Raw genomic sequence first — 21,942 nt, 5'->3', positions numbered from 1 at the left:
GAATTAATGGTTAAACAATTCTCGAAATTGACGGACTTAATTTATCATCAGTAATGAACGAAGATATGTTCGTTTGCATTTAATCTAAATTTCAAAATTAAAAGTGTCAACTGAAATTTTTTGAAGTCTTGATTGATATAAATGCAGGTGACTGTTTAATGATAGATTTGTTTACATATAAACTTTAAAATGTATTTTTATTCTTTGAGAAAAAGATTTTTGTAAGGACGGCAAGGTCAGATTTGGAAACGTTTGTACAAAGTTTGTAAAATCTGAAATTTTGTTGTTCAAGGTTATCAAATAACCATTATCTATTGCTTAATTGTTTCTTATGTAAAGCGGAAAAAATTTATTTGCCTTCTCGTGTCAATATATAAATTGTAAGTAATTTGTCATCAAACTAACAAACTATCAGCAGACGACACGAACTGCACCATAGAGGGCGCTTTTTTAGTTTCGTCTTGGATATGTCAGATAAAATTAAGACATACATATTTAGGGCAATATGTTGACTTCGAAACATGGCATGACTTACAGAATTATCAATGAGTATAGTAAAAATTTAGTTCGATTATTCAGATGACTGCGGCCATTTTTCAAATACCATAGGGTGACCCTCGTGCAGTCTTGCGTTCAAACCCATCAAGAATTCACAAATATTTTCCCTATGTGCTAAATGAACAATCTTTCATATTTTATTGTCTGTCAGAAAGAAGAAAGGAGAATAGACATAATTCCTTCATAGGGAATATTCCGACACCTATTTTTCATGTTTATGAGTAGGGTGTATTTGGTTGTTAGACAGTTCTTTGTTTTACAGCAATAACCTCACGCAATGTCGTTTCACTTTTCTGAAATGTAATTCCGGGGAGAATGACTATTTACAAAACGTTGCCACCAGACTCTTGAAACCGACATGCACATATGAATTGAAATATAAAAAGTCTCACCGTCGAACTTTAGTGATTCGAAATTGCTTAATATTGTTGTCGGTTAAATTTGCAAATCTTCGGTATACGTGAAAGAGTAGTTATTTTAGCTGTACAATTCTGTTTATTTTTATTCTGATAAGGCTCTCGTTTATACATATTTTGAAATGGAATTTGTTGATTTAGAATATCATCGCCGCTGATAAACACAGATATAATGTTACTAATATTTTCAACAAAAATATACATACACCGTTTACATTGTTAAAAGAAAAATAGCTAAAATAAATAAAACTTTACACTTGGAAGGTTAAATATGCAGAATTTTATATATTTTATTTACATCTTCACAATGGTAAATTAGATCTAGAATTTAAATTTAATTCAATATTCCATTGCAGGTGCTGGTACTATTGTCTAAAATTTAAACAAATGTTTGACAATTAAAAAAAATAAAGTTCTTCACATCTTCGTAATACATTATTTGTTTTGCTTTTGAGAATGTCATGTAGTACTTAAGAGCCGATAAAAATAAAAATCGCAACAAGTTTAATTTTTAAAAGATTGTTTGAATTTTCATTGTCTTAGACTTTTATTGACAAAAAATCGGGTACACAAAACGAGTATATTGACATTTGAAGGGATATAGAACCCTATAATTGTTTGAACAACCGAAGACAGGTAATCTTAATATTTTGTACACACAACGTGTTGAAAAGACTTCTTTTTCAAGATTTAGCCTATACAACTTATCCCGGTTCTAAATTTCTATGTAAACTTGACTGTCTTATAAGTACCTCATTCTTACTTTTATTTTTCTCACTTAAGATGTCGACACAGATGTTTGGAGGGGTATAAAGAAAATATTCAAGTTTTATCAGGGATTTTAATATTTACATTTTTCTTTTTTCATACAAAAGGTTTTTTAATAGGACACTAGGTGCTGTTTTCATCACTTTGTTTAACTAAATCTGCACCAAGTGACTGTAGTAAAATATCTTTTTTACGCAAGCATCTCATTTGTCAATTAAAATTATGTTTAAATTTATTAATATGTCGCCTAACCTGGTGAGAATCGCTATAGGAAGTCTGAGTCTTAAAGGTCGGGGGAAAACAAAAAAGTTTACGACAATAAACTTGTAGCAATTTCAACGGTGAAACTACCTCGCAATTATTACACCAGAGAAGTATTAAAATTCCAAAAACAAAAAGGTTTACGACAATAAACTTGGGTGGAACTGGCTCGCAATCATCAAACCAGAGATGGATTAAAATTCTAAAAACAAAAAGGTTTACGACAATAAACTTATAGCTATTTCAACGGTGGAACAAGCTCGCAATCATAAACCAGAAAGTATTAACATTTAAAACGGTCCGTTGAAAATAAAAAGGTTTTATGTTTACGAAACTATTTCAACAGTGAAACTAGCTCGCAATCATTTACCAGAAAGTATTAAAGTTCCAAAATTTCGCTGTGAAAACTACAAGCAATGATCTTTACTGCGTTGTATATGTCAGGAAAGTATCACAGTATAATGTGTATATACATATCTTGATGTTTACATGTTTCTAACATATAATAACAAAATGTTTCATGTCTGAACCGTTAGGTGATAGGGTTTTGACGCCTTATCACCTCGGCCCCCTATAGAGGAGAGCAGTTAATGAGATTTACATTGCTAGTATCTGTTTCAAAATGTACATTGATATAGCCTAATTAGTGACAACTTACAAATGACCCAGAAGCTAGAAATTTACATGGGTGACATTTGCTACTGTTGTTGACATTTGGATTTTATCTCCAGTTTGAAAAATTCCAATGAATTTTAATCTTTAAAAATAAAATTGTTATTTCTTTTTCAGATTTTTGAGTAAATATTTATTTATTAATAATGCGAATAATACTATTTTCAATAGAAAACAATGAACACAGACGGTCTGCAGAATTTATACAAGTAAATCAATCTCATCTATAAGGGTTATTTTCAAATTTTGTACTCTTATAAAAGAACCGGGAATTTAAGTGATTTAAACGACAACTGCATACGACATGTAATTTTAACTTTTTGTTTTCCGTCCAGAGAATTATTGTTTTGTTAGAAGTAAAATGTTGCTTTCCATTAAATGGAATAACGGAACATAGTGTAAAACTTAGCAAAATTTAAGACATAAACAATAAAGTACTTCGTATATCCTAACATAAATACACGATTTTTAAAGGATAATAACTCCATCTCAGGCACACCCCAATAAGGATAATAACTCCATCTCAGACACACCCCAATAAGGATAATAACTCCATCTCAGGCACACCCCAATAATAATTATTGTAAGTAATTCAACAATTCTGGAAGAATGGATGTTTTCAAATTTGACAAAATTTAGTAATTAGAACATTTTAAAAGTATATAAACAAATTTTACCTTGAAGTTTACTATTAATATAATCTTCTTTGCAGATAAATCTGTTTTCATCCATAATATATAATTCTTCTCCCGTTGACAACTGTTTCCTACAGATCATACATGTAAAACACTTTAAGTGAAATACTTTATTTCTGGCGCGACGCACGAGGTCGTTTGGAGAGATACCCTGTGAACATCCGGCACATTTCGTTCCATATCGTCTGCAAAGAAAGGAAAAATTACATATTTTTAAAATATTACATTGAAAAAATATTCTGAAGACCTTGAGCATGAAAACCTCTCACAGAGTTTAAACGCATAATTATTCATTCTTTATTTTTTAAGTAAAGTTTTGTAGCCTACATTTTGGTCTTTTAGTCGATTTTCGTGTTGTTGTTTTTTTTTTAGTTTTGCCATGGTTTTGTTATTTTCTCTTCGACATATGAATTTTGAATTCTTGGTATCCACGACCTCTTTTTCCAGTTACAGAATATTTAAAAACCGTTTAAGTAAAATTTACTGTAAAGACCTTTCTCTTCTAATTAAGGAGGTCATATATTTATTTAAAAAAAAGTTTACACTAGTTAAACATGATAAAAAAAAAAAAAACAAATTAAGCATGTTCATAACACTGCCTGAAATAAAAGTTAACATTTCAAACATTTATCTTTATAAATCTCAAATTGTTCTAATTTCCTTTCAAGTTTTAAATAGCTTTTAATCAAAGGAAAGGAACTCTTTCATGAAATTGTTCGAATCATATAATAATTCTATTAAAAAATCAGTCAATAAATCAAAACTTGATTTAAATGTATAAATTAATACATTTGTTGTCTTATCTATAACAATTGTTTTTGAATTATTAATTTACTAAAATTTCAAGGGAATATACTCAATGCAGTTTTGTGGTTTATGAGTTTATAAATTATTTGTTGTCTTCCACGCAAAATGTTTTTCCAGTATATTTTTCATAAAGATTTTAAATTTTAATGACATTATTTGAAATCGTTGCTTTTAGAATCTGTTCACATTCGATAAAAAATTGATGCAGAATAGAATATTTGCTTTCATATAAAATTAAACATAAATACAAGCTCGAAACTGCTTAATTCTCACGTCTATCTATTTACTTTTTAACAAACATTTTGATATGTTATAAATAATTTAATATTTAAACAATAAAATGCAGTTTCTAGCAGACATTATTGATTACAATGTGGGATGAAGTACAAAAATTTGTAAAGATAACGAACTCCTCCATTAATTATTTAATTTTAAGATATTGATAGTGCTAATTTTCTTGCGTTTTGAGTGCCTGTTAACGACCACTTATCTTTACAATCACTCAAACCTTTATGATAAACATGACAAAAATAATATTTTACCAAAGTAATAATAGCAATACTTGGTTCAATGCCTTGGTAGAGTTGACATTGAAAATTAATGATTAAAAAAAAGTAGGTGCACAATCAAATTACCCCTTTATATTTGAAACAAAACAAAATATGTATAAAAAGTTTTCGTATGTTTAAGACTAAATAAGAAATGTTAAATCATGCACATATACCAACTTGAACAAACTTACCTAAAGAAATCATTCCGACAAAATAATTTTCCGTCTCTTGAAAAACATTTATCTGTCAGTGAAGATTTGCAGTCTGAACACTGCACACATTTAGCATGCCAAGCTCTGTCCAAAACATTAAGTAAAAATCGGTCCAAAATCGGCCGCTCGCATCCGGCGCAGTGCACCATAGCCGATTTCCGTCCGACCGCCACAATGGAAGTTGAATGCATACAATCCACAATAAAAGTTTTCCAACTTATAAACTAGAGGAAGTTTATATTCCTCCAAATGTACTAAATATGATATCAAAAGAATTATTCGGTTTATGAATCAATTTATAACATGTTCTATCCACACGTTTAAAGGTAGAATAAATTTTAAATTTTGTCCCAAATTCTGTTATAGTTGATTTTCTTATAAATAAAGTTGACTGTTTCGCGAACTATTCAAACTTGCATGATAATTGTTATTTTTTTAACAAATAAGTTTCAACTTTCAGTATCACAAACTTCTTAGGCCGTTAGATGGGTACGTACAAACATTTATTTCTCAACACCAGTCTGTAACATTATTTAGAGAAATAGTTAGGGGCGGGGCTTAGCTTTGATTTGGCCGTCAATCATATCTGTCCGTTACTGCCTGATCAATGGGATGTGCACAGAGGGTGTGAATTATGCCGTCAGCTATCGTTTCAAATGAAATATCATTTAAATATTAAATGTGAATTAAAATATAATTGTAACCTTTTGTAAGGAGGATCGTGACCTTTTTGGTGTAGAGGGTTACTGAATAGTATATACGTTCTCCATTCTTTCTGTAAAAAAATCTATGAATCATAGAATACACTTTATTCATAAAATATTTACTTTTGTAAGAAATTAAATATGTATTTAAAATTCAGACAATCGTTCAAGCTTGTTCAATTGACATTGATAATAAAAATGTACATACATTCACGGATTGTGCCAAAGACATAATCCGCCATATCTTTCAATATTTGCAAAATTTTTACTTTGATTTAGCGTTAAATGTCACACGATATCTACGAAGAAATTCTATATGATTTTAAAGCATGTTTGCTTTGGAAATGACAGTTTGTTGTGGTCTAGCACCATAAAGGAATTAAGGTCCGTTGTATTGTTGTCTTGGCGTTATATGATATTTTATTACGGAGAATTGAATTCACTCTGTCTCAACATCTTTTGTAAAGGATCCGATATTTTCTGTCCTCCGAATATTTATAATTCCTATTAAATGCAGTCACCTTTGTTTTATTACTGTTCAGACAGTTAAAATAACAATATCTTTGGAATATAGAAATATTCACGTAAATAGGACAAATATACCATATAGTTTTTGAAAGAGAAAACTAAGATAATATACGAGAGAGAGAGAGAGAGAGAGAGAGAGAGAGAGAGAGAGAGAGAGAGAGAGAGAGAGAGAGAGAGAGAGAGAGAGAGAGAGAAAAGGAGAGAGAGAGAGAAAAAAAGGAGAGAGAGAGAGAGAGAGAGAGAAAAGGAGAGAGAGAGAGAGAAAAGGAGAGAGAGAGAGAAAAAAAGGAGAGAGAGAGAGAGCGAGAGAGAGAGAGAGAGAGAGAGAGAGAGAGAGAGAGAGAGAGAGAGAGAGAGAGAGAAAAAGGAGAGAGAGAGAGAGAGAGAGAGAGAGAGAAAAGGGAGAGAAAGAGAGAGACAAAGAGAGATTTGAGACAACATCTTTGTCTCGAAGCTCGTTTTATCAAGTAATAAATTTTAAATGAAAAATAAATCAAACTAACACGCCCCATGTTTCAAGTTTAAGAATGTAAAGGCATTCGTAATAAATTAGTCTTCTATACCTTGAAGTCATATACCTTCACACATTATACCGTGTTTCTTTCTCTATTAATATTATGGATTTATTTGATGCATTATATTTATTCAATATTTTATTCACTAAATAAAAATCAAGTAATTGTCGTTTAAAATATCATCCATAAATTATATATCATTTAGGACTATTAAATGAACATTTGTGTTTTACTGTTTAAAATTCGAGATCAATTAAACCTGTAAAATTTCACATTTGAATTGAAATGAAGCCATCATCCAAGGCAATAAATCTACAATTAAAACACGATCATATACAAGATGGTGCTATACAAATTATGTTATTTTTATCGATTTTGAATAGAGAGTTTTACTTTGGAATTGTTAGGAAACAAGTGAAGAGTGTTCTGGTTGCCTTATATGAAGTAGAGCCTTTTTTTAAATAATAGTAATAATCAAACAAAATGTTTTCACCCAACTACCCATTCTTTAATGTTTAAAATCACAACTTTGACTAAAGTATTAGCTTGAGTTTATGCTTTTAGAATAAGAAAATATTCTGGAATAGTATCCTACAAATACTAATGATAATGATAATGATAATTTCGGCAAATAACAATAATAATAATTTCTGCAAATATTATTATTAATAATAATAATTAAAAAGAAAACAATAATGAATAATAATAATTATTATAAACTTGATATATTGTGTTATTTGCCTATATAGTTAAAGCTTAAACATATTTAAAATGTATCACAGAAATTTATCTACTGTAACTTTTATTTTAAAAATACTTCCAGCGTACAAGAATATACCCATCATAGACATTTCGCTTTTCGTAAGCACATACTATCTTTTTAGCAATCTTCGGGGCATTTCCGCCCTGCCATGATTATTTTACAGAAAAAGTGTGAAAATGTTTGTATATCGCCTATAGATAATTTCACACAGAAGATGACAAATTTCTTCCATTATTTCCGAATTAAACGTCACCTTAACACCTTCATTTACCTGTTAATTGAATTAAACAATTACCTATTGTGTATTAATTACCACGGAATTTCCCTTGTAGAGCAATTATAACGCGATAATCTTTTAATTTGTTTAAAGAGGATCGATTGATTTTTTCGCGGCGTTTTAGATGTCCTCCGTTAATCTGTTTTCCTTAAACAAACAGTCCGGAGAACAAGAGTAATTCCGTCGTCTACTTTGTCTACTACTTTTTCTTTCTTTTTTGAGTATTTTCACATGTACAAAATATTTTTTATAGGAGTAGTGTTAGTTTAACAAATCGGATTTTTCCAATATTTTTTGTTAAACGATAATCCTATTATTGGTAACGATTTTATCATCTTTATTGATCTGTTTTTATAAATAATAGATTTGTTTATTTATTTCTTTTGTTAGATGAATAAGGTTTTATACTTTGAACTGTGTACATATTTTCTTTATTTACCACGGAACTTGCATAGACGAGGGGCGAAAGATACTAGAGGGACATTAAAACTCATAAATCCATAATATACTGACAACACCATGGCTAAGACAAAAAGACAAAAAAAGACAAATAGAAAATCAGACAAACAATAGTACACAAAACACAACATAGAAAACTAAAGACAAAGCAACACGAAACCCACCATACACTGGGGGTGATCTCAGGTGCTTCTGAATGTAGAATGTTCGTATGCAGTAGATAATTATTCACAATTGGATCTTGGACATCCCAGTTGGAACAAATTGATCATCTTGACATGCACTGTTACTGATAATATACATAGAACATCCGTCCATTACTAATTACAATTTACTCCACTCGATTTAGATGATGAATTCTGCATATTATTTTCATTATATAATAAACATAACGTTGATCAAGATGATAAAAATATGATACATCTAGAAAAATGAACATAGATAGCCGGTACATTAAAACTGGCTTCATATAGCCGGTTCAATACATTAGAATAGCATTTATTCTAAATCTTTAGTGATATCATATGAGATAAATTCGAAGCGAGATTTTCTACAACTAAATTAAAGCAATACAAATTCATATATTCTTTTAAATGAATAAATAGATATATCAGAGACATACAATACAATGTATTTTATGTCTCAGGATATATGAAACAGAAATAGAAATATATATATATATATATATATATCTGACTATGCTAGGAAAACTTAAACTTAGGAAAGACGAAGAAGAAACAACATGTAATCAACTTATTATTAAATTATTTATTGGTGTTTAACACAACTGACAATACAGTTTTTCAAATTTTAATTTCTTTTATAAAATTTATAAACTTTATAAAAGAAATATCAAAGACAATTGAAGACGATATCTCTTAATAGCGCCTATCCGTTACGGTTCATTGCAATTTGTTACCGTCATTGTCACACAGCAGAACAGCATCAAGCTAATTTGTAACCCCACAGACAACAGTATCAGGTTTTGTTTGTATTCCAGTAAATCTGACTCGTACTGCCGTCCATTGTTGACTTGAACCTGACCAGCACTAGTAAATTAAGCTACACGTCTTTGTATGATGCAGTTTTCAAATTTCGACTTCCTCTATATAATTGGTTACACTATCAAATTTGGTAAAATATCGACGACTAACGACAATTTACGATGACTTGACCAGTCGTTATAGGCCCTACATCAACAATCTAAACACAAATCTCTGATTTTGAAAAAGTCTCAGACATCATAAATTTCACGTTGTGGTAAATTTATATATTATTTTAACCATAAAGCGTGCATGTTTAATCTTTCATTTCCGTTACTTTACATAAACAATATTGCGGTGCATTCAAACTTTAGAATAAAACATAAGTATATAGATATAAATAATAAAAACTTTAACACAATTTTCGGTACGTTTCGGCCATTATGGTCTTCTTCGTGGAATAAATTACAACATTGAAATATATATATATATATATATATATCAATCAAAATAAAAAAAAGTTGTTTACGACTTTCTATTTTCAGCAAAAAATTACATTTTTAATCAATCTTCTGATTCTAAATTGCTTGTTGGAAAATTGTAATTAAAAACAACAAAAAATTAATATAAGCTAACACATAAATAACCATGAACAAATAAGTTATAAATACATACATATTTTTGAGGGGTAATTTTAAATCTAAGTTATGAGAATTCGAGAAAAACTATTTAACAACATGCGCAAGAGCCACAACATATTACATAAATAGCGATTGTATTGCTGTTTCTCCTCTTGACGTTGGTGGTATTTGTCGATGATGAGCTGCTCAGTGAAGTCCAACAAAATCAGAACGGTCCGCGTCTATAGCTTCGAATTATGCTGAACTTTTAAAAAAATTATCAATGATTTATAATATAATGTAAAATAAAATATGAAATGATAAAAAAAATAAAGTGTATAAATAAGTTATTAAATAATTAAAAAAAAAAAATCAGATAAATAAATAAGGATAGTATATGTGTACAGACAATTTCATTGCGGTTCATATTTTTACAAATATACGAACGAATGAACTGCAAACCAAAGTTTCCACAAAAAAGTGCGATGAAACAGTGAAACAGGTGGAAATATAAAAATGAGAACATTGCAGTTAGAAATGTTTGATTTCTAGACGGTATGTTACAGTTTACACTTTGAAGGAATCTAACACTCCATTAAAATTGAGTAAAAACTGTCCCATTTTTGCTTATTCTGAAAATGAAATCGATTGGATGACATGATTTTGAATATATAAATAAATCCAAGACCAAAAATAACGATGTATTTTTCTTTATCAACAGTTACCAATAAAATGAATTCAAAGGACAGAATTTGAGAAAAATAGGATCACACATATAAATTTGCTGATTTTTGGGACTTTCCGTTTGTAAAATAATACGAAAGTCGCTGATCGATACGTTGTAATTGCACATTTATTTTCTTTTAGAAATGAATTTTCCATGGTACATATATCGATTTCTATCTCAGGGGCATTTGATGCAACATCTCGGGGGAAAACGTCAAGTTTTTCACATTTTTAATTGTAAGCAATTTCTGGATGGTCGGTTTGTATTGGTAAGTTTCAATGAGTTAATTTGGTATTATGTATGCATGACTGTCTATTCACAGTTTTTGAATAAAACTTTGATTGGATTTCTAATGCTTGTCAAGTTGTCACAGAACCTTGCGTAATCAAAAGATGACACTTGTTCGTTATTGTCCGGAGCTTCCGTTCGGTCATTTCCGTAAAGTAGACAAAACAAATAATTCAAAAATGAAAAAAAAACCAACTCAAAGTCAAATAGAAACTAAATATAAAATGCCAAAGGGTCTTTCAATTTAAAAAAATACCCGATTAAATTTATTTGCGTTGGTTTACTATCGTAAACACTAATTTTAGATTTAAGTGGCCATCTGCTATGTTGGTTGCGCAGTTGGAAGCCTCACCCTAAAGACTGACATTTTGATCCCGGGTAGCTGATGCGAAAAGTCACCATGAAATGTCGAAGTAAATGGCTGACCCTTCACGGAATTTCATGCCACGATAACAAAATATGAATATTCAGTCAATTTTATAGATAGTTCTGTCATTTAAATCATGCCAAAAATTAATTTTTAGTCAATATCTGAACATGGACGAGAAATTCAATACTGAATTAGCAAGACACAAATAAAATACAGTTTGTTCAAAATCCATTCATCTTCGTGTTTTTTCTATAAAATGTTTACTGACTGAAACTATTTATTCTTCCCTTTTCATTCAGCTTACAATGAATATAAGAAGATGTGGTATGAGTGCCTATGAGACAACTTTCCATCCAAGCATAGATGTAATCCAAGTCATAATTTGCCGTAAGAGTAAACTATTATAAGTCAAAATACGGCCTTCAAGACGAAGCCTTGGCTCACACCGAAAAGCTTATGTAAGGACATGTTGGTAACACGTAGACCCTTAAAGATATTTCTGATATTGATATTAAAATACCTAATTTATTAACTATTCAAATCACCTTCTAAGATACAAGTGTAGTCCATTTAGACATTCTCACAAATTTTATCACATATTACAGATACCATGATAATCACATTGTTTTGACTAAAATTGGTTTTTATTTTCACATTTCCTCATGTTAGATCTAACGGGACATGTCATTTGTTGTTACAAACTTAGATGATCTTGATAGAGATGTAACAAGACATATTGTCCCCTAGGGAACACTTATCGTTTAAGGATTAATTTCGTAGTCAATTCAACCGTGCGACTCTGATTTTAGATTTGTGTTGACCACATGTCGTTAGTTTGTGCGAAAAAGGGAAATATATACTGCATCTCCCTGTAAAAAAGCAGTACATAAAGAATTTATAAGCAAATCTATCTATATTTTTTTGTAGAAATACCTGGGTTTATTTATATTTAAAGTCACCTTTCAATTTGAAGTGCACTCAGAATAGATCTTCCGGGTAAATCTTAAAAAAGCAATATAAATCTACACTCTTAGACCAGGCGTAAATTTGAACATGGAACTTAGCTGTAACATATTAGGTCGCGTTGTACAGTTCCTAAATTGATATACCGTGCTGATTCGAATACAGCGCATGCAGTTTACCCGTTTCTTTTCATAAAATCAAACTCCTTTATTTTGAAAGACCTGTAATCTTCAACATGAACATCCAGCGTCCAAAATCAAAGTTAAATTAGCGAAATGCAATAAGTGGTACCATAATCCAAAATCAAGTTGCGAAATAAATATTAATAGAAGTATATGTACTACAGGTAAAGGAAAACAACCAGAATGCATGGCAACTGTGGTTTCACTGTTTCATTCAGTGATACGAGGAGTGTCGTGCAGATAGGACGACATTTATATACACTTTTTAGACGGACCTTTTGGGCAGTTAACAAATTCCTTATGATAGCTTGAACACTTTTGTTAGTGTTTGTATTGTCTATAGGCGACACACTATAATAAAAATCGGTTCTTACAATTTTCGATTGAGGTATAAAGTTGTAATAATTCACCTTTTCAAGATTTTCGAAGTTAAAGTGTTAGCTTGCATCGAATAAAAAAATCCACCTGCAACATTAGCTGCGGAATCAATAAATCATCACGAAATTTAGTTTAGTACTAATTGCAAGCCCTTTTCTCTTCAAAAACATTGACATCGCATGCATGGACCGGGACCGCGAAGAGGACACACAAAACAAACTTTAAAAGTAACAGTTTTTAATATTCGTTTTCGTTTATAATTATTCATACAAGAAGCCAGATACCAGCAGACTTTAGTTTGTTACAAAAGGGAATTATATAAATAAATGTGTAGGTTAGATTTGAAGTGAAACTGTTGATTCGAATGGTTGCAGACACAATACCAGACAATAACTATGTATTCTTTTAGAATTGGTAGCCTACAAATTATCCATACTGGATTGAAATAAGCATTAAGTAAAATCTCTACTCAAATTCGAGATATCATGTTTTTCACTACGAAACACAATCAGTAATTGCAGAAACTTCCTTGGGTATAGATAGCGTGTAGTTCGTTCGGATAAAATCACTCAAGACATCTAATACGGAAATTACACATGGAAATTGTAACTTTGAATTTTTCCGAAATGCCTACTCTACAACCTTAACATTGTAAATTACAAGGTCCCTCAATTTAATGGGACATTACAAACCAAATATTCTTGTAGACCACAACTAGCGTTAATTTATTACACAACACGCTGAGCTTATCATCTTCATATTTTCATATTGATCCATTGTCAGAGGCAGCAACTGCCAACATTGTATAGTGGTGAAACGACATCTCAAATAATAACTCAATCTCACATTTGTCGATCTACTAATTATTACTACAACACAAAACTATAAATAATTTAGAATAAGGACCAATGACATTGTAACTCACAGTTCTCTGGCAGGTGGAAATGATAGGGAGGACAATACGATGATATCCGGTCTGCCAGCATTGTCTTCAGGGTGCACGTCAGAAGGATAAGTGGGGATTCTTAAAAGATGTAGAAGTGTGTATACTGGACATGCAGTACCATCAAAAAAAAAGGCAGACTTTCAGTTCATTTAGTTATTAAGAATTTGAGATGTGACTTCTACAAGACATTAGTATACTGGACATGTAGTACCACAAATACATTAACCAGACTTTCAGTTTATCGAGAATCAGAAATGTAACTTAATTCTTCAAGATAGAAGTATACTGGACATGCAGTACCATCAAGACATACTGCAGACTTTCAATTTACTAGTATTCAGAATTGCAGAGATGCTGCTTTCTATGAAGCCGTACATATTGTTTTTATTGTAAATTTGTTCTCGTCCTGAAAATGCATGAAATATTTGATACTGGACATTGAGCAACCGTGCAACAATCAACCAATTTATGAAACAAGAATTATGTTAAAACCTATATTGCAACCTTGCATCTTTTGAAGTTCATACAATTTCCTCAGTGTTTATTTGTTACCTTGACTTAATTTTCTTAATCGATTTATCAGATTTGAACATTGGTAAACCTCTGTCTTAATTGAACTATTATTCAATTGATTTTATATATTTAAAAAAACCACATTTTAATAATTAAAATGCTTCCTGTAATATTAAAACATTGTGTCTGAAGAAGCATTTTTCAGGTAGTGCGTACCTTATTGTCCATTTGAAACATTCAGAATGAGTTTCCAAAATGAGACAAAGTTTGGGTTTTGTGGGACATGCAATATACAACCAACGTTTATATTACGAAGGTTTAAAAACATGAAAGTCTCTTTAATTACAAGACTATGGTAACAATGGAAAAAAACCTATAAAAACAATACACCAAACAATGAAATATAAAGGGACAGACGTATATACAAACAGCGCACAAGCCAAAGCTTGAACAGTATTAAATCTCCCGAGGCAGTCCGAAATGATGAAACTAATTGTTAACTATATAAAACAGCAAGTGCCTTTGTTCGGGTGACGCCTGGGGTTATCTCCACTTGAAGAGTGTAGGATTAGGAAAACATTTCAAATAGATGGAATAAATGTTCAGTTGTCTGGGTTTTTCGAGCAATATAAACAAGTTCCAAGCTCCTAAATATCTGAACATGTAGGGATTCCTTGAGAATCGTTTTCAAAACTTTGAAATGTTTTTGTACAGCCTGATTTTGTGATGAAAGTACTTGAAAATAAATTCCCTGATGTAAGGAAACCCCAAAAGATGTTTAGTATTTTCAAACAAGGGCAGCTGCTTTTAGGAAATATTATAACACACAAAGCAGAAAGAAAATAGAATACAGAAAGTAACAAGAAAGTTTCCATAATATAATGAAAATTCTGGAGATATTTGATTTTGATAACAATTTTGGACATCATTTACATATCAATTGTCTGATGCGATATCAAACAATAGATCTTGTACTTTAAAAAAAAAACAAAAACAAAAACAGATGTGGTATGATTGCCAATGAGACAACTCTCAACCAGATAACATACTGCTTTTAAGGCGATAATTGTTGGTCTATACTGGGACGTACGGCTTTATTATCATTGACATTTAAGGGCATACGATACAGTTACAGGGGAGGTAATGACGTTGCTAACGTAAATTGTTATAGTCACGACGTCAAACTTTGACTTATCGAGAAAAGATTCAGTTTTCGACTGATTTTTATCATTCAAGCTTATTTAAATTGAAAACGAGTTCATGGACCCCTCTTTTTTAAAATGCCATTTGGTTTGATTACGCGAGAAGATTATGTGTGCCAATTTTCAATCAAACGTAAATAGTGCAATTTTTTTTTTAATTTGATAATATACAGCAAAAAAAATATGTTTTTTCTACATTCATGAACATTTGATAAATATGAGTTATTTTTTAATAAAAAATGTATAATTTTTTCGGATACTTATAAAATACAGCAATTACAAATCATTTAACAAAAACAATTTGTGTTTATCTTTTAAAACAAAAAAGTTATGTCTTTCTTTCGAAAGCAAAAATACGGCCACAAATCCAAATTTTGAGCAAATATACAAAATTTCGACCTCATTTTACTCAAAAAGTAGCACATGAAGGTATATTTTTTATTACATATTTGATTTAATCAGGTAAAAAATAGTCTATACGGAAATTTTTATCAAAATGTAAATACGGGATCAAAACTGTATCGTATTCCCTTAACATATGAATTACATGGATTATGATTTCCGTTACAGAAAATTCCCCTACCGGTATATAATTTTATGAATTCGTATCGTTACCTAACGCCGGCTACAACCACGATTCTCTTCAAATGCACTCCGAACACACATTTATCGACTTATGACTTTCGAAAAGCGGTATACTATACTGTTGCCTTATCCAATATTCCGTAGACGACATGTTTGGAAGTGGCGTTTCAGATTTAACGCCCTTTATCTCGTTCTACCTCTTTGAAGGACATAAATATATACCTTTATCTTACCTCCTATACATTTATACGAATATGATTGGTTAAGAGCAACCTCGTGGAGACCGTTTTTATTCCATATTAGGTTAGTAAGGTTCCATATTAGGTTAGTAGTGGAGTTGTGTCCCTTTATACAAACAACACAGCGGTGAGAAAAAATCTTAAAGGTTTCAACAGACGATTAAATGCGGATAATAAACGATTGAAATTAATGCTATACAACACATTTAAAGCTAACAAGTTGTTATTGTTGGCATTTGTTTTTGAATAGACCTATGGAAGTTGCCTTTCATAAGACTAACAGTATTGAAGACGGGATCACTTTTATAGGCCACTAGACTTAATATCACATGTTAAGATAGTCGGTAAGATAAATTCGTTACATAGTGTGCTAGTGACCTATTACGATATATATTCGCTTCGCTCTCACCCCATATGGAATTTACTGTCCCCATATATATCGCTCGAATCCCCATATGGAATTTACTGTCCCCATATATATCGTATTAGGTCACTAGCGCACTATGTAACTAATAATATTGGATATATTGTTAATTTGTTCTCGTCGTCCTGAAAATGCATGCCATATATATCACTGAATGTGAAGAAAACAATAAACCAAATAACCATCCAAAAAAAGGAAAAAACATTAACTGAAGAAAAAAGACAAACATGTATATATGACCCAAAGACTAAATAAAAAAAATACAACAGTTCAAAAACACAGTACACACAAAATGATGATTAAGCTATACATTAAGCAAACACAACCCTGCTTATATGCAAAAACGGGGGACTTTTGCTTCAATAGTAAAATTTAGCTTTCTACGGATCTATGGATATCTCAAAGAGTTTTTGCAATGTTTCTTTATCGTGGCTTGAGAGAGAATTCTCTCTCTCTACACGACGCATCACGAATTTAGCGTATATATTCTTAACGAACGAGAAGTTCGAATCTATATACATACCACACAACCCAAGGTTTGATTGGGGTTTCACTGAACACCAAAAGATCAACATACTTCTATGCCCCAGTAAATCCTTAGAAGGTGCATTTCCTTCTTGGCAACTTCTTTCTGTTTTGATCGTTTTCCTGATCAGAATCGTCGGAGTCCGGCCAACTATCAAAGGCTGTATGGCTAAAAGATAATGAAACAGTGACATCTTTTTATGCTTAAATATCATTTGAATAATATATCATTTGAATAGGTCTCGTGCGTCCATACTTAGCAATGATCTTTAACATTGTGGGAATAATATACCAATATACGACACAAATAAAGCTTAGAATAACCGCTTCATTTTTGCCTGAAAACAAATTGTCTGGTAAAAGATTATGTAACATGTAGCAATTAAAGTGAAATGTCCGTTTATATCAAGTCTGAAATGAAATTGTTTTCTATTGTTTCTTCCGTCAGTCTAATGCATGCAGACAGAATTCTTAAATTATTAAACGAAACTCTTTGGCTTTACCGAGGGTATCACAAGCCCAGTAGTCAGCACTTTTTGTGCTGACATGAATTATCATTGATATTGTTATATTTATAAATTAACTGTTTACAAAATTTTGAATTTTTTGAAATACTAAGGCTTTGCTACCTCAGGCATAAATTACCTTAGCTGTATTTGGCAACACTTTTAGGAATTTTGGATCTCAATGCTCTTCAACTTTGTACTTTATTTGGCTTTTTTTTTTTTCATTTTTGGATTCGAGCGTCACTGATAAGTCTTTTGTAGACGAAACGCGCGTCTGGCGTAGCCTATATATAAAATTTAGTCCTGGTATCTATGATGAGTTTATTTATATATTGTTTTGCGTTATTTCTTGCAGTTTGAATTATTCGTACATGTATTTAAATTGTTTATATAGCAAAACGAATTGTTCGCCATATTCACACATTTCTTAAAAATAAACGTCAGTATATATATATTTGTACAGTACACGAAGATTTTAAGTATACTGAACTGCATTTATATTTGGTATTGTATGTGCACTTATATTGTGAGGTCTAATCCTTTTTTTTTCTGTAATATAGTTTAACCACACATGCATGATGAAACTGGGTTCTTTTATTCTTCTTATATAAAGGTGGGTACATGTATACAGTAAAAAGTTATAAGGTAATTGAACCGAATTTATATTTGGTGAATGTGTGCACTTTTTTAAGGAACTCTTTTTCTTGTAATCTGTAATACATAAACCAAACATGATAAAACTTTCGTCAGATTCCTTTATTCTTCTTATATAAAGGTTGGTACATGTACAGTAAAAAGTTATAAGGATATTGAACTGTATTTATAGTAGTGAATGTGTGCACTTTTATTAGGAAGTCCTTTTCTTGTGTTCTGTAATACATAAACCAAACATTTTCTACATTTTCTAAATGGATCAGTTAAAGGTCCATATGACTAAACTGGTTATAATCCACTATATAGTGTTTAACATCACGGAGAACTTTATTGAACGTTAACGTGTCATTTTTTTCGCACCTACTTGTTAACAATTTCTTTTGTTTTGTCAGCCTTCTTTTATGTTGTTGTTGGTTTTACAAGGTTGGTTTCTTTACCATTTGAAGACTAAACAAAGGTTTGAGAACAGTGATCTCATGGGTCAAGTATGTACATTGACAAGCCAAATCCTCCTTAATATAATATTTCTTTTTATTTGAATACTCCATATTTGACTTGTTTTTGGTAGTATAATACAGCAGCTAACATCAAGACAAAATTAAAATATGCTAGAGAATATTTTACCTAATTGTGCGAAGACCCCACCGACAGCGCATTCATCGTTTTGAAAGGACGACCACGCCCCCTTTTATAAAATGAAATGTGGCCACGTGCGGTCGTGGATAATGACCCTCATGCAGCACTTTAACTGAATGATTTGCTTTATGATCGGCCATTACATCTAGCATGTATTGGGATAACTGCTGAGATAATGAGAGGAAGAAAGCCTTTTGTAGAGGATAAAACCTACAGCCCTTTGTTGTACAATTGTCTTTAATAAACACCTAAAAGTCAGGCGATATATGGGTATACGGCATCCAAAACATAAATCATTGAATTATGGGGATTTTAAGATCTTGTAAGATAATAAATCCGATATAATGTCAATTGTTAAATAAAAGAAGAATGAAATATAGTAGGCAGTTAAATATTTTGTTGGCTATAAAAAGCTTTTATTTAAAGAGAAATATCACACCAAAATCCATAGGAATGAATTAGTGCTATGGGAAACTAACACAAGGGTACAAATATTTCAGACATTTAGAGTTACATTTCTGTGGTAAAACGTCTTCTGAAATTCAACCACTCTAAAAGTGATAAAAGTGGACAAAGTGATAGTTGGAAGTACGTGGACAATCAAATTTCTACTTATAGGACCGTATTGGTCATCGGGGTCTACAAATTGATTTTATTCAAAAGAATTAACATTCTTACAGACAACCCTTAACAACAAATATACTAAAAAAAAAATGTTTAATTTCATCATTACAAATTTATCAGCAAGAAAAAACATGTAACATAATAAAATTATATAAAACGTATAAGGAAATATACCAAAGTAGGTTTGGTCCATGCAAAAGTCTGATCAAACAAAAGATAACCGTATGATACTGATCAATGCAATGCTGAACATTTACGCATGTATTTGTAGACGAGAAAATTACGCAAAAGTTTCCGATTTCGAACTGATATTTGCCAACGGCTACGAAAATGCCAGTATACTTATATACCGGAAACGTGTTAAAGTGCCCCAGTATGTATCATATATCATATAAGTCAAATAAAGAACAGAAAGCTTGTTTTTAAAAACTGCGAAAATAAAAATCATGGATTGCTTGGGTATATGCATGGAATTAACAAATCGGGCTCCTTTAGTGTGGCATGTTGGTATTAATATATTTATTTGTTATTAGTGTATTAAAAGCAAACTAAATATTATTGTTATATACAAATACATATTCATGGATCTACAATCTGTCGATACATGTATCTTGTCATTGCACAATGTCATGTCTTTCTCAGACTGTTTATGACGTCTTTATACACTTAATCCATTGGATTTTAAATGTGAAATGATTGATTATTTAGTCTTATGTGCGTGATTATTTTATTGGTTGTTATAGGCTTTAAGCTAGCTGTCAGTAACTGCTCATGACTGTGCTTAGTGTCCTTTTGTTGTTGGGATGTACAAGTACCCTGCCACGTCCACTCTGTGTTTTGTTAGATGTATTTCTATCTGAGTTAAACCTTTTTCAACTGATTTTTATAGTTCGTTTGTATGTTTTACGTAACACCACTGTCCCGAGTTATGAGGATGCTTGAGGTCTATAGCTTACATGTTTAAATTCACCACTTATGCCTATCCTATGCAAGTCAGTAGCTAATGAAACATTACTACGGTACGAACACGATGAAAAATACGGGAATGTTTGTTTGTTAAACTATTGACCGGGGTAACAGTCTTTGAAACATGGCTGTCATTTGTTGTTGTTTCATATGTTTTTCGTTCATTTTTGTGTACATAAATTAGACCATTATTTTTCTCGTTTGAATTGTTTTAGATTAGTCATTTCGATGCTTTGCTTATTGTTTGATTCTATACGGTGACCTATATAGTTGTTAATTTCTGTTTCATATAAACTCTTGTGTAGAGTTGTCTCATTGACAATCATATCACATCTTTTTTTTTAAATATATATCACCATTTGCGAGTATGGTTTTGAGGAAACGATGGTAGTCCGTCGGAAATGGACAATACCAAAGGATTGTGCCTGATGTTCATATGATGAAATCATAATCTTTCAGTCAGTTTAATTGAAGTCTGGAGCTGGCATGTCAGTTAACTGCTAGTAGTCTGTTGTTATTTATGTATTATTGTCATTTTGTTTATTTTCTTTGGTTACATCTTCTGACATCAGACTCGGATTTCTCTTGAACTGAATTTTAATGTGCGTATTGTTATGCGTTTACTTTACTACATTGGTTAGAGGTATAGGGGGAGGGTTGAGATCTCACAAACATGTTTAACCCCGCCGCATTTTTGCGCCTGTCCCAAGTCAGGAGCCTCTGGCCTTTGTTAGTCTTGTATTATTTTAATTTTAGTTTCTTGTGTACAATTTGGAAATTAGTATGGCGTTCATTATCACTGGACTAGTATATATTTGTTTAGGGGCCAGCTGAAGGACGCCTCCGGGTGCGGGAATTTCTCGCTACATTGAAGACCTGTTGGTGACCCTCTGCTGTTGTTTTTTATTTGGTCGGGTTGTTGTCTCTTTGACACATTCCCCATTTCCATTCTCAATTTTAATAAAAGGGTGGCCCGTGTTTAGAGAGAGCCATATTTCTTGCACGTAAAAGACACCCTTGCAAATTTCGAAAAAGAGCATGCTAATGCCGCTACAATTAAGGCAACACTCGCATCTGCAAAGTGGAAAGGGATTTATATAAGTTGCAAAACTTGTTTCCCAATCCACTATAAACAAATGACAACGAAGTATACATGGACGTAGTGTTTACAAATCTTTTCTAATATAACTTGACCGAACGGAGCAAAGCTAGATCAAAGTCATCCTTAATATGAGAGTAAACAATATAACCATTGAGAATTCCTTCGTTTACTCCTACAATAATGCCTTCTGGGAGTAATCAAAAATAATTATTTTTCTACATTTAAACAATATATCGACAAATTTAGTTCTGTATTGTCACAAATACATTGTTCGCTAAAGGAGTGTAATAAAAAATTCTCCGTAATGTTTCAATTATTCAATA

At 31.3% G+C, this 21,942-nt stretch overlaps 1 protein-coding gene across 1 annotated transcript in view; it reads right to left on the bottom strand.

Annotated features, from left to right (window-relative positions):
- Nucleotides 1-5,440, bottom strand: part of LOC143075491 (LIM/homeobox protein Lhx1-like) — a 29,211-nt gene extending 23,771 nt beyond the window's left edge. Inside the window, exons 1-2 of the mRNA XM_076250921.1 lie at nt 4,920-5,440; nt 3,353-3,555 (exon numbers count right to left, since the gene is read on the bottom strand). Coding sequence (XP_076107036.1) covers nt 3,353-3,555; nt 4,920-5,131 — 415 coding nt within the window. The 5' untranslated portion in view covers nt 5,132-5,440. The remainder of the gene's footprint in view (nt 1-3,352; nt 3,556-4,919) is intronic.
- Nucleotides 5,441-21,942: the final 16,502 nt, after the last annotated feature.

Source organism: Mytilus galloprovincialis, chromosome 5 (genome assembly GCF_965363235.1).
Source record: "Mytilus galloprovincialis chromosome 5, xbMytGall1.hap1.1, whole genome shotgun sequence".
NCBI classification, from domain to species: Eukaryota; Metazoa; Mollusca; class Bivalvia; order Mytilida; family Mytilidae; genus Mytilus; species Mytilus galloprovincialis.
The sequence above is the reverse complement of the archived record's forward strand: the minus strand, read 5'-3'. Positions and strand labels throughout refer to the sequence as shown.